The sequence below is a fragment of the Prinia subflava genome, chromosome 15, assembly GCF_021018805.1.
Source record: "Prinia subflava isolate CZ2003 ecotype Zambia chromosome 15, Cam_Psub_1.2, whole genome shotgun sequence".
In the NCBI taxonomy this organism is placed as follows: Eukaryota; Metazoa; Chordata; class Aves; order Passeriformes; family Cisticolidae; genus Prinia; species Prinia subflava.
Window position 1 is genome coordinate 15,146,093 of NC_086261.1, and position 22,125 is coordinate 15,168,217.

The 22,125-nt window shown below is 43.8% G+C and overlaps 1 protein-coding gene across 3 annotated transcripts in view; it reads right to left on the minus strand.

Annotated features, from left to right (window-relative positions):
* PEAK1 (pseudopodium enriched atypical kinase 1) overlaps positions 1-22,125 on the minus strand; it is a 109,102-nt gene that overhangs the window by 26,605 nt on the left and 60,372 nt on the right. For 2 of the 3 annotated variants that reach the window (XM_063413044.1, XM_063413042.1), the window contains exons 3-4: positions 18,222-18,312; positions 5,706-8,973 (exon numbers count right to left, since the gene is read on the minus strand). In XM_063413044.1, coding sequence (XP_063269114.1) covers positions 5,706-8,863 — 3,158 coding nt within the window. In that variant the 5' untranslated portion in view covers positions 8,864-8,973; positions 18,222-18,312. The remainder of the gene's footprint in view (positions 1-5,705; positions 8,974-18,221; positions 18,313-22,125) is intronic. The other variant, XM_063413043.1, reaches the window with a different exon arrangement.

A 22,125-nucleotide genomic window follows, 5' to 3' on the forward strand; every position in this document is an offset into this window, starting at 1 on the left:
AACAAAAGGGGGAACCATCCTCACTCAGAGAGCTACAAGAACCAATCCCCAGCTGCTTCATGAACTAAACAGTTAAAATGTTTTAACTGTTTTAAGTTTTTCTGAGGAAAGAGGAGCAACTGATAAACGGGCAGTTCTCTCAGATTAGAACCATTAAAGCCTGATTTTGTATCATTTTCTATCTGCTTGTTGGTAGCAAGTCATACTTAAAGCTATCTCCTTATTTGGGATATGTATAGATATTTTGCCAGGATGGATTCTTTGATGCCTTGCATAAGAGCACATATTTAGCATCTGCCATACTGAGTGCAGCCTTCTCTGTCCAAGTATTTTTCTCGTCCCTTTTTTATTTCAGAAACTTCATGGAAATTAATTATCTTAGACAACGCTGCTCCCCGGGCACAAGTGGCTGAAGCTAAACAACTATTCAGTTAGTGGAGGAAGCAGCCCTCTGCATGCAGAGAACGTGTCTGTTTTCACAAGAAGCTGAGATTATGTGAAGAAAAAAACTTGCCATAAAAATGACTGTCCTTCAGACAACACCCCACTGAATTCAAATACTTGTTATTCACGTGTGCACAGGCTCAAAACTGTTTTAAAAGTGTTATTTTTCTGCAGGGACAAACGCCTGTAACTCTTTCCTGCAGGCTCTCCTCCTCCATGGTTTTTGGAGGATAGCCAGAAGATGATGCGGTCTAAATCGCCGTGGTCTTCTGGGAACAGGAGGATGCAGAAAGCTGCCTGTGCAGCGTGTTAATTTTGGTGAGGACACTGGAATCACAGTTGTTGTGTGACCTGTGTTCTCCTCTATTCAGAGCACGCCTGCTCAATTAGACTGATTAATAAACAGCAATGAATATGAGGGAGATAAAGTGGAATGCTTATAAGAAGTGATTGTGAGAGTGTATTCCTGAATTAGGGTCAGATCCAGAGGTCAAGGTGAGGGAACACGGTTCTGTACCAGACAGGACATGAATCCCAGTGGCAGGAATTAGTGACAGAAACAGAGAAAAGCTGATGTGGCCCTGGAGCCAGCACAGACTCTGATTTCCTCCCTGAGTGGACGTCAACACAGCAGCCATCAATGGCAGCTGTACGGTTGGAGATGACAAGGAAGAGGACTTCATTTTACACACACAAAAAACCAACTGTGTAATTTGTAGCTATATTAGTTTCAAAGAGAACGCTTTGAGATGCCCTCAGGCCCTGGACTTTGAAGCTAATAAAGCCAATATAAAGCCTAAACTGACTGAATAATGCTTGAGGAAAAATGCAGAGGTTAGTGGCTGGAAGGAGGTCAGAGGCCACCTTACCCAGGAACTTCTCCTCAGAACACAGTCCCCTTTATTCCTGCACTGAGCACAGACAACCAGTGCCCAGGTTTCAGAGGGCACTATGGATACAGAAAACATTCCAGTGGCTCCTGCACTTCAGCCCCTCCTCACCACCACAGTCACTGAAGAAGGAAGTGAAACAAACTTCTCAAGTGACAACCTGAAACAACTAAGCCATCAAGTTCATTTCTAATTCTGATTATTTTTGAGAGGCTGGCTTAGTCCTGAAGCTTGAGAATTTTTTTTTTAGATCTTGTATAATGCGATGTTTGCACGGATAAAGGGAGTACACTTGCTAATCCAGTAAAGACATCCTGCTAAGCTCTTTAGTGTCACTGAAACTTAACGGCAATGAGTTTCACAGATTAACTGTGCATTATAAAGAAGATATTTTTCCTTATCCATTTTAGGTTCTCAGTCTTTCCATTTTACAGACTGTATAAGAGGAGTTAAGAACAATAATACATGATTTACCATTTCTTAATCTAAATTTATAAAATAATAAATGGTGAAGTCCCTTCTACTTGGATCTTTAACAGTCCTTGGTGTTTACAAGTTCTCACATAAAACGTTACCAAACTTACTGCTTAATGCACATGCAGAATCTCCAATTCTGTTAGAATTGGAAAATGTTCTAGAGAAAAATCTCACAAGTTTTTAACTGATGAAATGGTAGAAGATAGCTACTTAATACTTTTAAAAGCACTGCTAAGCACTGCTGAGTAAGGTAGATAAAGCTTGCTGCTACCTAGATAAGAAAAGCCCTAACATGGATTTGACAGGAAGGAAGAAGTGATTCAACTTAAATTTTCAGGGAGAATTTCTCCCATTTCAGCAGACTTGCTCAAGCAAGGAATTTCTTTTCACCTATAACATCCTTGAATTCTCATCGATTTACTCGGGCTGTACCTAAAAGATTCTGGGTTCATGTGAGAACCTCATCCTAAGAGTTGTACCAGAAGCCCTCCAAACTGGGAAGGACTTTGTTTTAAACAGATTTTGTTATCTTCCCAAGCAGTTTCTGAAGCAGCTGTGGAATCTGCAGGACTGGATCAGTGACAATGTGAAAGTGGAATGTGGCAGTGGTGGTTATTCCTGCCTGTCTCTGGATGGAATCCTGATCTTAATGTATCACTACATTTTCAAGGAACAGTGATTCCCTTTGAGAAACAATGAGTTTTCTGTCACAACACTCATATTCCTCTATACGGAGCTCAGATCTATCAGTTATGAGCTCAAATCCTTTTGCAAAAATTAACACAATCTTAGGAATTAGACTGGTGATCACAAATTTAGCTGTGAATAAATGCTTCCTTATCTGAAACCATAACAAAATAAATATGCAGACCTCGCTACCTGAAGGAAGTATTTCAGGAAAAACAGAGTTTTATCTTCACTTCATTCAAGACTGGCCCCAAGATCCCATAAAGGAAAGTTATGGCTGACTTGCAGCTGTGAAAGGAAACTCTTGAGTTTAACCTGTAACTGAACTGGAGATGGCTGTGCCCAGATCAGATTAGTTCAGCTCTGATGTGCTTTATGAAGACAGCCAAGGAAGCAGCAGGAGTCTGTGCTGCACTTTGCTTTTAGGAAATGTCTCAATCGAACAAGTTGCTGCTGGGTATGAGCAGTAGGAACACTCTGATCCATTAGATAACAAAGCCTTTGAAGGATCTTTTTATGCAACTTGTGATGAATGGATTGCACGCTGTGGTGTACCACCTTCATCAATTACAGTGACTCAGGCCAGAAATATCATGTTATCTTTTGGTCAATTTTAGGTTTTGCGCCTGAGAGCAACTGCTGCTTCATGAACTAAAGGTGTCTTCATTCTAATTAATGATAAAACTGACAGGACTGCTGATTGTTAGCAAAAATTAATCTATCTACAAATTTTTGGTGAATTTAATATATTATTATTTGCTAGTTCCTTTTGAACCAGCGTATGCGTATCCTGCCATCAAACAGAAACAATCACACTGAGAAACCAAACCCAAGTTCCTTTGTATAACAGAGAGATAATTTTCAGCTTTCAGAAAAACTGATTATTTTGCAAGTGCTGTTCAAAGGGAAAACTGACCTTTCTAGTGATAACTTGAAATACCTTCAATGGTTCTGTGGTTGTGTTGTCAATCTTTAGCAGCTTTTTAATCCATTGCAAAGTAAGGAAATGCTGTATCTTCATTTAATTTGCTTTCAAGACCCCCCAGTAATCGGACATTTTTAAAGCTTATCTTGTTTTCCAGGTCATCAGTTTGTTTTTCCAGAGAGCTTGCTGTTCTTGGCATTCTGAGTTAGGGAAGTGTCCTGTTCACTGATTGCTATCTTCAGGTCATTCTCCTCGAAGCCTCTGCAGGCTTAACTGAACATTCTAAACATCTTCTTCATGCACATATTTTAGCCTGAATTACAGCTAACCTTGTACTAATACCTGGAGGGTTAACATAAAACAAGCATCATGGGTTATGCCTCCTGCTTGTGCAAAAATGGCATTGAGAAATCCTGATTCTCACCCACCAGGATCCTAAAAACAAAAGCCAAACCCCTTAAACAGCAATAAAAACCTTCAATTCTGTGGCATTATAAGGCTTCACTTGGTCTCATTAACATTAAAAAGTATTAAAAACCCTAAAAAACTCAAGCCACCAAGAATATAAGAACTGAAGCATAAAGCTACCCAATGCCCAGTGTTCCCACAACTCAGCACCTCGGTGTATTTTCTTTGAAATTTGTAGAAACCAGGCAACAATATTGTCAGAAAGAAGAAAATTCCAATTCTAACATTTGGAAAATTCCAGTTTTCACCTGGGAAAATTCTGAGATACGGTTTTAACCAATATCATTGTGACTTGAAGAAAACTAAAGTGTAAACATGCATTTTGGAATAAATGAATGAGAGATGAGTGAGCCACTGCCTTCAAAAGGAAGGGCAGAAGGAATCGCAGACGCAGTGAGAGAACAGGACACATTCCAACAGCACCATCATCAGGGCAGTGCAAGAATCCCTGGCAGGCGCCTCCTGCCCTCTCACCACCATGAGCAGCAGCTGCTCCCTCCTGCCCATCCCCTGCCACTGACGTGGCTGAGCAGCGACTGCAAAGCTCCTTCTCACTGGGTTCTGCCCTGGTCTGCTCACCAGAGCTCAGGAACTGTCCTGCACCAAGAGGTGGGAGCTGGGGAGTCTCCTGACAGCACTGCAACCAAAATCAACCTCACTTTCTCCAACTTCCTTCAGAGACAGGAGAAGAAAACAGCTTCCTGTAAAGGGGGTTGAGAGCACAAACTCCTGCAATCCTTTAACTTGCCCTCCAAAGGCAGCTACTTCTCACCAATTCATTGAGGGTAAATCTAGAGACTGCACTCCTATCAAGGGCTATTCTAGCACTTTTCCTGTGTAGACAATGGAGAACGAAAATCAAGTTATTTTACTTTAGGACAAGTGCCAGGCAGAGCTCTAACTATGCTCACACAGATTTCTATTAGGTTAAAACTGTTTTTAGCTAAAAAAACAGTGCAGTTTTCTTGCACAGAATATGGAGAAAGAAAACCAAAAAACACTGTCATGATACATTTTCTGGGGCTCACACTTCACAAAATTTTTGATTTGCTCCCATTAGGTTTTTGTTATAATGAAATCAATAATTCAAGTTTGAGGCTACTTTCGAATTGGTTTGTGTAATAACATTGGAAGACAAATTCTAACACAGCCACAGCTGTGGTCCAGCACTCTGGGAATTTTACTCTGCCCACATGAGTGACTGCACCTGATGTGACCGCCTCTTACTGGGGACAATACTGGGGACAAAACAGAGTCACTGCTAAAGCCTTGCAAGACACAGATAACACTATTCTGTAGGTACCATAATTCTGTTATTATTTTGTACAAGGTTTATTTTGGGAGTGCAGCAGTGATGTTGCAGTGTGGTTAATTAGCATCTGTTGAATTCTTGGGCATGTAAGGTAAAGTCAGCACTTCCATGAGTCACAGATCTTTTAACTTCTATTGTACTTCTTAATAGTTGCCTTCTATTTCTGCTGAGAAATTCTGAAGTTTCCCATAACACAGAAATACTTTCTTACAGAAGAAATTGAATAGAATGGATTTGATTCAATGGAACATGCCTATTGTGACATATTAGTGAGCTTGCAAGACAAACTCCAAATATCAGGCACTGCTTCTAGTAAATGCTTTACGTATTTTCTGGTATCTAACATAACACAAAGATTTTAAAATACACTCTAAGTTACCTAAAATAAATATACTTTGAAAAAATTGCATTAATGCAGTAAAACTCCTTAGTCTCTCCCTTTTCAGCAGCATATACAGGACAGTTCACAACTGAGTAAGTGAGGAAAACAGCTGAGTGGTACCTGGGCATTTTCTTGGGAGCCTGAGGTGGTGAGGAATGGCTCGCTGTGCTCTGTTCCGAGCTCTCTGGAGGCTTTTCCTGCGTTTCTGCCTTGTCTTTGGCCAGCGCCTCCGCGATAGCAGACTCCACCCCACCCTTGTGTGGGAGCTCAGCCCTGGGCTCCGCTTGTGCCGGCTCACACCTGTACATGAACACGATCGACGGCTTCTCGCTGGAGTCCGACTTGGCCTCGCTGAACCAGTGGTGTCGCTGCACCGGAGGAGGGGGGAGCATGTGTATAACAGTTCCATCCAGACCCACCAACTTCCCTTTCTCCCTGTCTTTGTCTCTCTCCTCCTCATCGTCAGCTTTCCTGCGGCGGAAGAAGCTCTTGAACGATATCCAGCGTTTGGGTTTCGCATCGGGACGCCGCCCCTCCGAGTGCAGGATGGCCTCCGCTTCTGTGGACCTGGTGGGGCTGTTGGGCTTGGCCCAGTTGCTGAAATGCCTTTGCAGCAGGTTACTGGCATGGTAGGGAGAGGAGGTGGAGCGTGGCGGGGGGAATGGCGGTGCCTGCTCTGCCTGGGGACTCGTGGCGCTCGGGGTGGCTCGCGCTGGCTTTGGAGAGGGAGTGGCAGCTGGCTGTGAAAGTGGATCTTTCTGCATTTTAATGGCAGTGTTTTCCGTCTTGGAGGCCTCCACTTCAGGCTGTGTTGTAAACAGAGATTTGGGTCGTACCAGGGTGTTTTTATTAGCATCTCCCTCAGGGGGCAAGGAATACAGTTCTTCTACACTGCAGGACTTGGGAGCAGACTGAGGCGTTTCTGGAGGAGACTGTGGAGGCTGGATAGAAGCCACAATCTGTGAGAGCACTGTGCTTGCGTTCTCTCTGCCACCGCTGCTGCCAACAGAACCATCCGGGGTTGTGTCTGCTTTTGCTGCAGGCTCTTGCATTGCCTTTTGAATTCTGGATGGGGAGCTGTGGTCAGCACTGTGACTTCTCTGCGGGGATTTCTGGCTTTTACTGAGGCAGCTGTTGAACTCTTGGACCTTCTGAGCCACAGAGCCCAGCCTGCACTCAGAGCTATTGGCCACCCCCTTTGCCTGGGGCAACTCAGTGGGCTTGCTGCCTATGGCTTCAGTCAATTTGCTTTCAGTTTCTATTTCTTCATAGGTATGGCTTATCACACTTGTAGTTTTATCTTTGATGGACAGCTCCCCACTGGTCCCTAGAAAACTTTTGTAGATTGCCAGGTTATCATATGCATTTGGATTGATTACAATAGGAACTTTAACAGCATTTTTGGAACTCTTAGCGTAAGTGGGCTCATCATGAATGATAATAGGAAAAGGTGGCATGCCAGCATTGTTGTAACTGTTGAATTTTATCTCAGACAAATTAGGAGACTTAACTGGGATTGTTTTTGAAGAAATGTTTGTAGCTGTAGGTGAAGTAGGAGCTGACTTGTGGCTTGTCTTCCTGGGAGGAATGGAAGGCCCTGAGCTGTTTCCAATCAGTTCCACCTTAGGTATCTTCTGTCTTGGACTAGTGCTAGAAGTCCACACTTCTTGGTATCTGATTGCGCTGGATTTTTTCCGATTAGCGTGCACATGTACAGGTGATGCTGCAGAGGATGCAATAGGTGTGCCTGGGGCTACTGGTGAGCTTGGGCTAGATGATGCCTTTTTGGTTTCTGAGGTTTCAGTCTGATTCTCTTTACATTCACTGGTCATGGCAGCTGATACATCCACTACGGTGTATGGCTTGCACACTGGTTGTTCCATATTCACCACCCGGTAAGGTTTAGCTTGCTCCTCCACAGGCACCAAATTAATGGTTACGGCTTGGCCAGCAACGTCTGAAGAACTTTTATTCTCCTGTGTCTCAGTCTGCACAGCAATTTTGCCATCCTTCTCCTCCAGGCGAAGCGCAAGGACTGCCTTGTGAGTTTCCAGACTTTTCAGGGCATTTCTGGGTGCTTTTGGCACATCCTTCACTTGTTGATTGTCACAAAGACTTTCATATTCTTGTTCAATCACTTTGAGGTCCTGAGGAGTGCTAGGAGATAACCCTCCATTACAGAGCTTCTGGGAAGAACTGCTGGTTGTCCCAGAACGAGACTCTTCTGTCAAAGAAGAATCAGGAGACGTAGAATCAGAAGATACCATGCTCTGCATGCTCTCTTGCCCATAAAGAATCACAGTCTCTTCCCCATAGCCATTTAAAATTTCATCATAACTGTCGTCATAATCCACAGCACAGATCCGCTGGAGAGACTTGTTCCGAAGGGGCACAGTATTCCATTTTTTGTCAACACAGAATGGAACAGGAGACAGCGTGTTAGCTCTGAAATTAGCAAAGCGAGGTTGGCCCCTCATGCGGATTTCCATTGCTAACAACTCTTCATCACTTTCATCCCAGCTCTCGTGCTCTTCCTGCATGCTGCCAAAAAACGTGTCATCCTCACTCTCATCTCCACTAGAGAACTCTGGATAACAGAAACGTCCACCTTCATTACTTATGACTTCAGTGCTTCCACTCAGAATAACGTGCTTACTCTGTGAATCCTTCATTCCACCCACCATGCAGCTCGGAGGGATCTTCCTTTCTAATGACCTTTTGTAACAATTATTTATCCTTCCCAAGAAGGTTTCTCTTGAGTTCATTTCATTTCCAGTGAGCTGAGGTGTGGTATCCAAACCCGCAATCTCCTTCAAAACTTCTGTCAGTCCATTATTATTATTATTTGGTATCTTACCCACGCCCTCGCTGTTGCCGTAAGGCCTGGGAACATGGCTGTAACCTTCGATCTCCTCCTCGTTGTTATTGTTCAGTGGTTTTTTGTTCACGACCGCCTTGTTGCGGTTCCACCCCGCGGGCAGGGGTTTGTTCTCGCCCGGCTCCAGCGCGGTGAGCTCCCCACACAGCCCCTGCCCGTCTGCCACCATCATGGTGGGCTTCACAGCTATCGTGGGCTTCTTGGCCACGGGCGGGCGGAAGCTGCCGCTGCTCCTGCCCCGCTGGCTGCTGCTTTGGTTTGCATTGGGTTTTGGGTTTCCATGCGAGAGGGGCTTTTTCTCCGACACCGGGGGTAACTGGTGCAAGCTCTTGGGCTTGAAGCAGTTCTTACATTCGCCGGGTTTCCAGACGTGCTCAGTGAACGTGTTGCAAGCAGACATTTTCCCCGAGCTGTGCGCCTGACGCCGCGCTCTCAGCACATGGCAGGAGGCTCATCCGTGTGCTCCGCTCTGCTCACGTAGCACGGACACTTCCTTGGGCAGTGATCATGCTGCAAGAACACGAAACAGAAGGAGGATGAGAATGGGGAAAATCTGCTTGATCATTGTATTTTCCACACTAGGGGCAATGTGGAGGGAGCAAGTAGCCTTTTGCTGACGCCTTCATTTACAAAACTATATAACTGAAATGCAAAACCAAATTGCAACTATTATTCTTCTCATACATAAAGAATTAAAATTCTGGCAGCTAAGCCCTATGTTACTTAAAGCAGAGAGAGGGAAAATGGCAATGACTGAGAATTTAGAGTCATTCTCTTGACTAGTTCAGGACCATTGACCTTTAATTTTGTCCAATAAAACAAATGCAGGAAGAGGATATAAACCCGAAGATTACCACACATTATGCTTTCACCATAACTACTCAAACATGAGATAGAAAAGCAAGAGTATGTTTACTCTCCTAAATGCAATTGAGATAATTTGTTTTAGCTTTGAATGTGAACAAGCTCAGCTTAAGTGAGAAAATATGTTCAAGCAATCCCAAACTCTGCCATTTTAGCACTTTTTTCATCAGAGTCAAATGATAACTGGAGAGGTATTTTGGCTGAACAAATAGGCTATTCTGATGTCCTGGAAAAGTCAGATAAAAATACAGTAGAAATCTTTCTAGAAAGTCCCTACTTTTTCTCCTTTTCCTTACCACAATGGCAATAAACCATTCTGATATCCTCAAAACAAAGCTAAGGATTTTTAGTGCCTGATTTGTTTCACATGCAGCTTTTCTACCTAACCCCTCCAGAAATAACAACTGAAGAAGAACTGAAAATCTCTTTCAAAATGTATCTTTTTATTTCCTGAAACGATCAGCCTTAAGTAAAAATCAAACACGAATCTGCTGTGCTTTACAGTCACCAGAGTATCCAGGATTTGAGAGTTTCATGAATTAATGCCTGAAGATTTTAAGCCTTCTGAACCAAATCCGCAGGTCTGTTCTCTTTGTCACTGTTGCATAACTCAAATTATCGAAGACATTTCACTGAAGTGAAAGGATCTCTATGTCCACTGCTACTTCTGTAAACACAGGCACTGGAAATGAAGAATGTTCTATTCTTAGGGGCCTTAGGGTGCAAATCTCCTCGCTGCTCACCCAGGTACACGACAGGGCACTGCTGCTGCCCTGCAGGTACAGCTGCAGCTCCCCACCGAGCCCGAGGTGGGAGCTCAGCAGCACGGCGGCGGTGCTGAATTCTCCATGGGCACCGCTGGCTTTCATCAGTGTGGCAAAAAGCAGGATCATTAGGAGAGCTGACACCAGGAGGGGTTTGTCAGTCTCCTCACGTCCCACTCTGTGTTTTGGCAAGGGCTGTCCTGTGCTGGCAAACCAACAGAGCAATCCTGATCCAACAGCAGATGGGGCTGAAGCCTAACTCTATTAGTGCCTGCAGACACAGGCGTGCTACCAGGGCTATCACATTTCATATGCTGACTAAATATGTTTCCAGACAAAGCTTTTTGCCAAAAAGCCACTGCCAAAAGCTTTCTCTGTATGACCTAAGAGATGAAAGTCTGCCAGACTGAGATCTGCCCAAACTTTTGGACTTTATTTTACATATACAGAGTGAAATGCCATTGTATCTTGATCTCTCTCAAGATTTGTTGCTTCAACACTTTGCAAGGCCATATATTGTAAGCAGAAAAATTACATTAAGAAATAGTTCTCCTAAAACCAGAGAGAGAGCACGTACAAGATATATTTTATACTCTGCTTAGCTCCCTCTTTTCATGTGTTCAACAAACAAAAGGAGTAAAGTTGCACTAATGGGAATCTAAACTAAATGCTTTCTTGGAAAATATGTTTCTCCATCACATAAAAGCTGGTTTAAACAAAAGGGTTAGTGCTTGTGAGTGGGTTTTAAGATTTACCTGTGTGATCTTATTTCTCTGAAATTGCATGGGCTGCACTTGCTCTAGGATCCCATCACAAGGCAGGCAGTGTCCCAGGCTAAGCAATCCCTGAGGAAGCTCTGCAGTGCCCACCTGCCTGCGGCCACATCCTGACGTGCCACCACTGCCCGTGGCACAACTCACTGCTCACCCTCCTCTGCTCTGACACTGACACTGACACCTCCTCTGAGCCAGAGGAGGGTTACACTCAACCTGAGAATGGGAACTACAGGAAACTCAGCAGAACCACAGCTCTCCAGAGGGAGTAACAACTACAGCTCTGTGCTTTCTCCCAGAACACACCCCCACCTCCCCATGTGCCAGCAGTGCTGCCTGCAGCAGTTTGCCTTAATAATCACACACTGGTGATGGTGGAAATGCAGATGTGGAACCTGCACACAGAATATTTATCAGCCATGTGTAATATTTCAGCTCTTTGGGTCTCCAACAGCCAACAGAACTGGTTTGAACACAGCCGTGACCCCCAGGGTGCCCTGTGACAGTCTGGAACAGAAGAGCCACTGACTCCCCGGGTCTGTGAGCCCCAGCTGGGTTTGCAACTGGCCCGGGCACAGCAGGACAGGCAGTTCCTGTGGCAGGCCCTGACACTGCCTGCAGCTGCACCACACAGGAAACAGCCACCTTCCAACTACAGGAAATGGATCTTAAGAAAACAACCAAAACAATTCCAACACTGTGCTACTTTTGTACTTTGAAATCAGAAGCACTCCTACGCTATTTCAAATTAAATCCACAGTGACCTTTATATGTTGAAGCAAGCATTTGCATTCCAAAAAAACCCATCAGTTTCTTCCTTGCTGAACAACTAAAAGCAATCTTTCTGCTGCTTTTCTCTCCTTTAAAAAGAATTACTTTTTCAACTACAGATTACCTATTATGTGCGGTAATTATGGTGAGAGTGATGAGGAGTGATAAGAAATGAAATCTTTCAGTAGGCTGTTGCTCCATGGCTGTCACCAGCAGCTGCAGCTTGGCAGGGGGCAGCAGAGGCCATCGAAGGGCCTGAAAATGCACACAAATACAGGAAAAAAAATCACCCTGACATTGTTCACTGCTGGATTCCTACGCTGTCTCCAGAACAAAGCAGGGCAACAAGAGATCCAGGCAATCACACCTCAGACCTCTCCAGATGAAGTGACCAGGTGTCTTTTCTTCCCTAACCTCCCTGCTTCCACTGGCACTCCATGTATCTGCCAAGGAACAGGAAGGTGCACCCTGCAGAGCTCCTGCCTCTTCTGAAATGAATAGTTCAGATGTCAAAACTTATTTGAAGGTGCTCAATCTATGCAAAATCAAGGAAATGACAAGATGTTACTTACAAAACAGCATCAGACTTGTATTAATAGCAAGTACGTAACATCAACAGTTTGCACTTCATCCCTGTATCTCAAAGCCTTTTATGTAAGTTGATAAACAGAACTATTCACAATTTATACGGGGAACCACTGCAGTGCAGTGACGTTAAGGAACTAAAATTCACCCAGTGAGTCAGTGTCAGGAGCAAGTACAGACAGACAACTTCTGCTCCCAACAGCAGATCGTGATACTTCCTTCACTAAATGGTTGAGTCAGCACAGATAATTTATCAGCCTTAAAGGCCAAATCATTCTTTGTGTATATGAGACTAATGCTCCTCATTCCAGCAGGTACAGCTGTGCACAGGAGGGCTCAGCCTAGCCCTGTTGAGTTCGTATCAAGCAGCCAGGAAGGCAAAAGCATATTTCAGTTTTCAGGTCAGAGCAAGAAGATGACAGATTTGGAGTTGCAGTGCAAAGACGAAGCAGGGATCAGCTGAGATACCCTCGTGTCAGGAAGCTTGCATAGCAATGCAGAAATGTCTCTGTGGCTCTTTTATTTGTTGACATCATCTTTGCTGAGTGCATGAAGGTAGTAATAAAACATGCATTTCAGGCATTTTGCCTTTCTTCTAGGTAATTTCAGGCTGGCAGGTCTCCTTTAGATGCATGCTGGCTGAATCACAATGAAGGCCTTCTCCAGTAATACTTTATACTAAAATAATCCAATTAAAAAGAACTTAATTGGTGTGCAACATTCCCTACAATTTCAACATTTTAAAAATGAATAGTCTCGGTAAGTACCAGATGGTGACATGCACTAATTAATCAGGCCTGCTCAATGAACGAGCATATGAAAATGAATTCACCTATTAGACATGAGCTTGCAATGCTTTGTGCTGAAAAATCTTCCCCCACTGAAAGGCTGGGATCTTCCTGAGCTGGTAACCAGCACCCTCTGGTCTCCTCTGGGATCACCACATCCTGCCATAGTTGCTTTGTCCTCCAGGGAAAATCCCTTTACCTTCAGTGCTGCTGTCCCTGACAATGGGGCTGCATTTTCTGTGCTGCAGAATAAACTGCATTGATCAGCCTTCTTCGGCACCAGTCCAGCCGGGGCTGCTGCACAACCACAAACCTCTCACCACTGCCAGGCCCGTCCTCAGACTGAAAAATCAGCAGGGGGAATTCAACCTGGGCTTCCTAGATGGGAGTGCCCAAAGGCCACAAAACCACCAGGGCTTTGTGGTTTGTCTGAATCACTTACAGGATCTGGACAGGCACTGATCATCATAAACGATGGTGCAAGTCTCACATAGCAGGGAAAAAGTGATGGTTACTCTTTGCCAGGATTTGATTTCTGTTTCTTTTAAATTTTAATGCAATCATAAACATTTTAAGAGACTGTTTTAAAAACTGAGACTGATGCAGGTCCTGCTTGGGTGGCAGTGGAAATGCTCCCAGAGTGTCAAGGACTCACTTCACTCAGGATATGCCAGGAAAAACCCATGGAACTGAAGAATGGCAACAAGCACTATGGACTGGCATGACTTTATTCCCAAAGTGAAGGAGATTTGCTAAATATCAGCTCACTGCAGTACCAAGCCAGAGCTCTGACTCTGGCAGAGAGCACAGCTGGACATTTCCATAAATGCTGGGCATTACCACTTGTGTTAAAAAAGAAGTTTTATCTTGCTGCAGATAGGGTGTCTTTTTCCTGTTTTAATGTCTCACACTGTATTTTTTCTCCTTTAAAAAGAGTTCAAATGACATGAATATTTCATAATACTAAGTAAGTGAAGGAAAACCTAAAGATGGGGCTTTTTTTCCTCCCTAAAACTTGCAAGGATAAAACATAATAGAACTAAACAATGAACTGGAGCAAAAACCTGCCCAGGGCTAGACAATCTATGATGCTTCAGAAGAAAACAGGCATTTCTTTGCAGTTTGCCTAACCCAAAGAGATAATGCCACAGAGCAAGGAAAAGTCAAAGAAATATCCTCGGGATCTGCCCAGGTAATCGGAATAGATCTGCACATCACACTGGGAACACACAGAGCTGTAATAAGGCCAAGCTCTGCCCCTTGCTGCCCAACAGGCCAGCCAAGGCAGGCATTTGAATAGCAACTCTTACGAGTCCCAATAATAAAAATTCTTGACATTCTTAACCGGAGATTTTTTTCCTTTCAGAAAAAGCATGAATAAAATTTTAAATTTATTTGGTCCATTTAGACATATATAAATTCTTACAATGATGATCACTCAGACAAGGCTGCACAGTATATTCTTTAGGAATACTTTTTTATTTACATGGAAAATTGATTTCTATTTTCTACTTTTAAAAAAGTGAGGTAAGCCAAACTATGAATTGTTTGCTTTCTGAGAATGGCTGTACAACATTCTAGGATCTAGCAGCAAATTACGGGTAAGCATATCAGCTGACAGGAAAAAACCACAGAAATTATAGTTTCAAAAAGGTACCCTGAATTCCAGTGCATTTCAGTTTATCCCAACTCTATTTAAGAAAAACTGTGAGAATTAAGCCCTCCACAGCAAATTAAAAGTGCACCTGTATGACGATATCTTGACCAATCTAATTATCTTTGATTTACCCTTCCTGGGCTCACTTGAAATTCTGCCCTTTGATCTTTTTTCCTTTTGTTTAAGCACATGTGAACACTTGTGGAGAAGAATAAACTTTACCAAACCTCTCCAGCATGTGCTCACAACAAACAAAAAAGCAATACCTGAGAAACATTATAGTGCTTTTGTAGTCAGAAGCCTGGGAACAGTTGTGGTTATCTTTGTGCTGAGCACAGCTGGAGAAGGAAAACAGGGTGGATCATCACTGGATTGCAGAGTCCAGAAATTCTGCAACTTCTGTTTGCTTAAACCTCTCTCCCTTGCACTCCTGCAGGCCTTGGCTCCAAAGAGCTGAGTGCTGAACACCTGATGCAGCAAAATCTGCAAGTGGCAACCCCCCAAGCACCCCCAAACCCCCATTTCATTTTAGCAAATAACTTGTGGGTATCAAAATACAAAATAGCATTAGAAAGGATGAGGAAGAAGTGACTAACAAGTAACCCCATGGAGGTGTCAGGGCAGGTGAGTCAGGAGGGAGGGGCTGGCTCAGAGCCATGCTGAGATCAGCCACAAGACTGAGGCTACAGTGGACACCCTCCAGGGGTCTCAGCCCCACCAGGAGCCTTAGGAGTTATTAAATAAAGACTTGGCAGGATTAAGTTTAAAAATAAACCACTATGAGCCATTAGAAAAAAATGAGGTATTAAAAATAACCGATAAATGACAAGCAGCAGCACAGCAGGGCTGGACTGTGTAGAGCCAAGAACTGTGGAGAAATTCAGGAACCAGGTGGCTGAACTATGCAAAATTACAGTCCCTTATCAGAACCAGGCATCAGCACAGCACAGGGTGAAGGGACGTGCTCTTTATCAGGACTGCTGCGAAGGAAACCTGCTCTTCCTTCCAAATAATGAACCAATGGGCAAAAGAGAAATGGCACAATTTTATTTTAAGCTTTTAAGAAGTTCTCTCCAGTTCCTAATAGCAGGGCATGCAAATGGTGTCACAGCAAACGCCAGGCAACCAGCAGATTACATGCTTTCTGTGTGAGAAAATCAGTGACATGATTTACTGAGTATTGTGTTCAGTTCTATTTATGACATCTCAGGAAGAAATGCTGCATAAAACAGCCACAAAAATATTTTAATATGGAAAGCTTTTCATCCCTTCAGTGAAACAAAAAGATTAGGATAGTTTAGTTCAGAATTGAGACAAATAAAATAATATAATAGTATATTAAATGATCCGTCACATAAAGAAGACAGACTGGGTGCTCCCATTTAGTGTCGATCTCAAAAAAAAAAGCAATAAACCCAATGCAGCATATTTACATCTCCAAAAAGAAAATTATTCCACATAAAACGCTTCCTGAAAGAAGCTGGCACTGAGATCAAGGGGTCAATGGATTCAGAGGAACAAGCAGACATTTCTACATGGGATGAGCCACTGACAGTTGTATGGGGCGGGGTAAACTCAAAGCTCCCAATTTCAGTGCTTAAAAGCAGCATTAACCATTTCAGTGCAAAGAGCATTTGCTCATTACCACATTGGAGAGGCCTGGGCAGGCTGAAGGGCAGGCACTGCTGGAGGCTCTCACCACATCCTGCTCTTGGCTTCCAGTGCTTTCAGTTTGGTGCAGCAAAACAACCCCACAGTGCAAGAACACCGATACCCCCTCATCTCCCACTGGTAAGGCCAGGCCTTCCTCTCCTCTCCCACACTTTGTCTCTCTTGTCCCAGACCTGGAAGTCAGTCCTGGACCATCCCTTGTCTCCGTCCCTCCCTTTGGTGGGTTCATGTTTGGTATTGGGCAGCTGGGGCCTCAGGCTCTCAGTGTGACTGTGTCACACAACAGGTCCTGCAGGGACCTGGACAAATCCACAGGAATGCCCAGCTCAGGCAGTGGGAATTAGCAAGGTAAGGAAGCCAGGTGGAAAGAGATTACTAAAGATTAGCACTGGTTGAAGCTTGTCACTACAGGATAGAAAAATCGGGGTAAGGTTACAGAGGAATGACAGAAGAGGGATTTTTCTCTAAAAATAACCTGTTCAATTTAACTTCTGAAGACGCATACATTACTAGTTTATGGTGGAAAATATAAATAAAAATAAACCCTATACTGCTATCTCATTCACTATGTGGTAGAGCAATGCCTGGAAAGGGCCTGAATCTTTGTAAAAACTCCTCCAGTTTCCCATTCCACAGCAACCATGTCCTCCCACTGCCATCTGCTTGGTGCACTCATGTTGCCTCATTCCTCACATCTATGATCAAAGACAGACATTCTAATTTGAGGGCCTCTTTGATAATCTTGAGAAACTAGCTACAGGTAATTTTTTGACCATCAAAGCTGGTTCCAGCAGCTTACTCTCACTCAGGCTACTCCTCTAATTAGGGTGTCATTTATTCATCCCAATAAGCTACTTCACCAGGCAAGATGAATGTAAGAAATTTTAATCTGCAGTCGTAAGCCAGAGCAATGAAATGAGTGATGAGCTCCAAGTCAAAAGGTTAAAGATATTAATGTTTACTAGTGTTGAAGTTTACAATAGATAATTTCTTTGCTTATTCTACTTATGCTTTGCCTAAAATCCATCCCCATAAAATAGCAAGCCACCACTGATAAGAATGTTATTAAGGATAAAAAGCACCAGCGCAGATGAAATTCAGAAAAGGAATTAGGAGGTACTGGCACTGGATGCTTTTAGCATACATAGTAAGAATTGATTTTTTCCTTATTCTGATGATTAAGTGTTGTGCCTGCCAGTCCACAACACCCCAGTGTTCCAGGCACATTGTGGGGCTCTGTGTGCAGCCCTTTCCTTCATGGGGACAGAAAAGGATTAACAGCCAAACCCAGGGCATCTCAGTCAGTAATCAGCTTTTGAGGCTGCCAAAAGAGACAAGAGGTAGGGCAGGAGAAAAACCCCAACAAAACCCCAGTAATTTATTTTAGTTCCCAAAATCTGATTCCATACTTTAAAATAATCCACACATGGAAAACTGTGCAGGGAGGGCATCATTAAATATAATCAAGGACAGAATCAGAAAGAAAATGCAACAGAAATCCAGTGTTAGTTTTTATCTTTACAGTCAATGACTGTTTTTTGCAGCTGGGGAATTTGCTCAATTTACTCCATGAGAGAAGAAATACCCTGCATTTTCACAGACAGATATTTAAACTTATCAAGTGTGTAAACCACTACAATTTTTAGCCAGTGCTGTGAGAGGAGCAAAGGGGAAGCAGGGATCGCTTGCTGCTCCCGAGCAGGCTGATGCAGGCAGGAACGCCCTGCCCTCACTGCCCGCCTGCTCTGGGGCAGCAGGAGCAGCCAGCTGCATCCAGCCCCTGAAAACCCAGGGGTGGCTCATCCCAGAGCCCCGGGGCTGCTGCTGCCAGCCCTGCCCAGCCAGGCTGGCCCACGCCCCGCTGATAAGAGGCTGCTGATCATACCTGGGAACGCCGAGCTAGCAGCCCAGCCAGCGCTCACTCCTGGATCAGGACACAGCAGGAAGCAACAAAGCTGAAGCACAGCAAATGAGCTCTAGCAAAGGAAAGAGAAAGAAAATCACCACCAACATTCAATTCTCTTTCTTTAGTTCTTCTTTACCGACAGAAATGTTTTCCTAAAGGAGCTGATTGCCAAATATAAATTTTGCTACTTGTGCTTGACAGAATCCTGAGAATGCAAAGCTTTTTGTAGCCGGAGAAAACACAACGTGAATTTTCTACTCTTGTACTGCTGAGATGACTCAATACCAGTCCACAGGGGTCTGAAGGTAAAAGAACCACACTCATCTGAATTCCTTGGCTTTCAAACGAGGTTTTTATGACAGAATACTTTATTAGCAAACAGGGCTGCTACGAGCCCACACCAGGAACCACACCAAGCCCAGGGCAATTACCTTCTGTCACTGCCATTCCGAGTGAAACGGGAACGGCTGCTATTACCTGCTCTGGGAGGGTCTTGAGGGAGGCTTATTCTTGCCATGTGCAACACTGTGGTATTTGGAAGTAACTTGTTTATAACAAGAACCAGTGCGAGACAACAGCCACAGCAGCAGCCTCAGGCTGCACAGCAGCAGCAAAACTGTGCCCACTGCTCCGTGCTGAGCTCCTGGGCTGGGTCTCTATGGCCTGCTCAGGAGACATCACCATCTTCACTGCACGAGGAAACTGCTCAGGAGTACAGCTCAGGCTGCCTGGCTGCTGCCTCACCATTGCTTTGCACACGCAGGGGAAGGTCATGCCAGGTGTCCCAGCATGGTCTCAGAGGAGACTCCCCGCTCTCTGCACTGCTTAACCCTGAGATTTGTACAGACAGAGAGGAGGAAAGGCAGATCTCAGGGCTCTGGGCTCACCTTGGCTCAGTCAGTGGTGGTGGCATATGTTCTGTGATGGTTACATAAACAGGGACGGGATCCCAACCGGAGGCCAAGGGGTTGCCTTGGTAACTGTGACAGCCATCAGGATGCCTTACTCATCGCTTTTGCCCCCATACTTCAGAAGCACTTCTGCCTCTACTTTGCTATTTTCAAATAAAAATAGGAATAAACAGAGCTCTCTAGCCTTCTATGGAAGCCCAAGCCTTTAACCACCAGTGACATTTGTGAATAGCAGCACCCTTGGGCTGTTGCTCCCCTAAGACAACGCAGTGTTTCTGGAGTTTCACACCGGGGACAAACACGACAGAACAAACTCCTCCCCTCCTGAAACAGATCCTTCCACACCTGGAGGCCGGGCACTGTCCTGTGCAGCCCAGACTGTGAGCCAGAACTCAGCACAGTGATGTGCTCATGACTTCCACAAGCTTTTGAGCAGCTTCACTCAGTGCAATCAGGCATGCCTGGCCTAAAATCTGTTATACCCAGTTTACAGCTGTACATAATAAATAAAATGCATTTCCACCATCTTTTTTTTCCAGTATAGCCAGTGCTATATCTCATGTATTTCAAATCTCCTGCTCTCCCTATTTCCATTTTCTTTCAGACTGCTTATAAAAAAGCCTGACTAATTTTAGGACAAAGATTAATACAGAGCATCCTGCTCAGTCTCAGCCTACAACCAGTTCCACACGTGTCACCTACAGCCAGGCCTAATCCACAGAATATCCACTGCATTCTCACCATTTTGGTTTCTTGGTAACAACACAGAAAAATGAAATTAAAACATACATGATTACAAAGTTACTTTAGCCTTTTGCATACTTGTTAACCAAGTTATCTATTTATACCTCACTATCCAGCACCTGCAAAGACGATATACAGAGGCACAAGGCAGACAGGAAACATGGTTTTTCAAAAACAAGGAATTTGTGTTTTATTTTAAAGCTGTTTTAAAAAGCAAGCTGTTTGTTTGCAATAGTATCCAGCAGTTATTTGACAGAAAAACCAGTCTCAGTAATCTGAATAAAGATTAAATGCTAAATTTTTTGGGTTTCAATGATTTGCAGAAGTATTTTTTGGCATAACCAGAAAATGAGTCACTACTAACTTCACCTTCTATGACTGTTTCAAGTACAAATCATTTCTCATCTGACAATCACTCAGCTTTTAAAGTCAGCTGTTTTATAAAGCCTTTTGTTGAAACCTAGTATGTGAACAGAGATCCCAAAGCCTTAATTTTGAGAGAAATTGCAGTATGTCAAACTCAATAAAGGCAGAAGACTTGTTTGGATGCCAGAATGCTGTATGTAAAAAAACCAATCAAAAATGATGAAGTTCAATAATAGGAGATTTATCAGCTGCCTGGGTACAGGTGCAGGATTGGCCTCTTGGCTGCTTCACACAGCAGAGCTGAGAAACTGAAGCAGATCTGCTCTGTGCTGTGCAGGTCTGCAAAAGACATGTTCATACAAACATTTTTGCTACATAAAAATACTTCTTTCTCCTTTCTTTCTTTGGAGAGCAAAGTAATTTCCTTACTTCCATATGGTACTGGAGGAAGTGTAAAGAGAAAAGGGGAGAGCCAGTGGTTGTAAGGAGCAGCTCTGCACAGCTTCTGTGCAATGTGGCTGTGTCAAAGTCAGGTTTGGGTGGTCCAGGAGCAGCCCCTGCCCTGCCCTGCCAGGACACAGTGCCAGAGCAGCCCCAGCCACACGCCAGGCAGCCCCCACTCCCTGCACTGCTCCAGCCCACAGCTCTACAGGCTGAGATAATCCTTAACAAAAGGATGGGCTCGTAATGCTAATTAGCTTTGTGTAGTCAGGAGATAGACTGGAGCCTCCATCTCTAATGTCCTATGTTAAATCTGTTCTCTCCACATAAAGACCGGTACATTAACCATGTCTTATTTTCCCATTTTTCTTTTCAGGGAGAGTGGATGGATTGTAATGCACATGGATAGACTGAAATGCTCAGCAGATGATTTTGCTTAAATCTCAAGTAAGACAAATGTGACGAGATCTTCAATCACTGCCCTGGGATGTGTGGGCGATGCATTACATTTTACAAGGAACAGCATTTGGAGAAATTCCGTTTTCACTCCTCAGCCACTGTACCCTTTTAATTACTTGCTAAACTTGGGAGAAAGAACTGGAAAGGAAAAGGGCAGAGGAGACTTCCCAGAGATAATGAGATGGCTGCCTGCTGGAGTAAGGCAGCACATCATTACTGCCTGAGCTGAAGGAGGAACAGCAGATCCCTCAGCCCTGCCTCCTTGGCAGCAGAGGGGTGTCTGCAGTCGCTGGTTGCTCTAAGATACCAAGATAGCAGCAAGTTCCCTACTCAAGGTGTTTGTCTCATAGGGTATGATGGAAGATTTCAGTTTGAGGCTCTGTAGAAGTAATAAAATAAATTCTGCCTCAAATCTCCACAAACCTTCATTATGCCAGGAACCAGAGACAAATGAAAGTCTCTAAAGGTCCCTGGAATTTTACCACTTGCTATGCTATGCACTCCCTGGTGCACGCTTCATCTCTACTAAAAATTCAGTGCAAAGAAATAAATTAGGAAGAGCTGTCATACTAATTTTTTTTTGAAGTTCAATTTCAATCTTCCCTATGAAAAATGTGATTTGAAAACTCTTGTAGATATTATTATCCAAGGACTACAGGTTTTTAAATCTGTTTGGGTGGATTTGATGAGCTGCTCCACACCAATGTTGTCAATACCTTTGTTTCCTCGTAGATGCAAACATGGGAGCATTTTCCCAAGATCCTGCATTATGCCTGCTGCTAAACACAAGAGTTCTCAGGTGAGTTTATACTTTTCTTACAGAGGTAGCCAAGTTCTGATTCTGACATGCTCAGAGGTCACACATCAGGTTCAAAAGTTTGGCACAAGCAAAGCACAACTGAGAGCATTATTGTCTTTCAATATTATTATGGTAATGTCTAGTGATATGTAATGCCACAAGT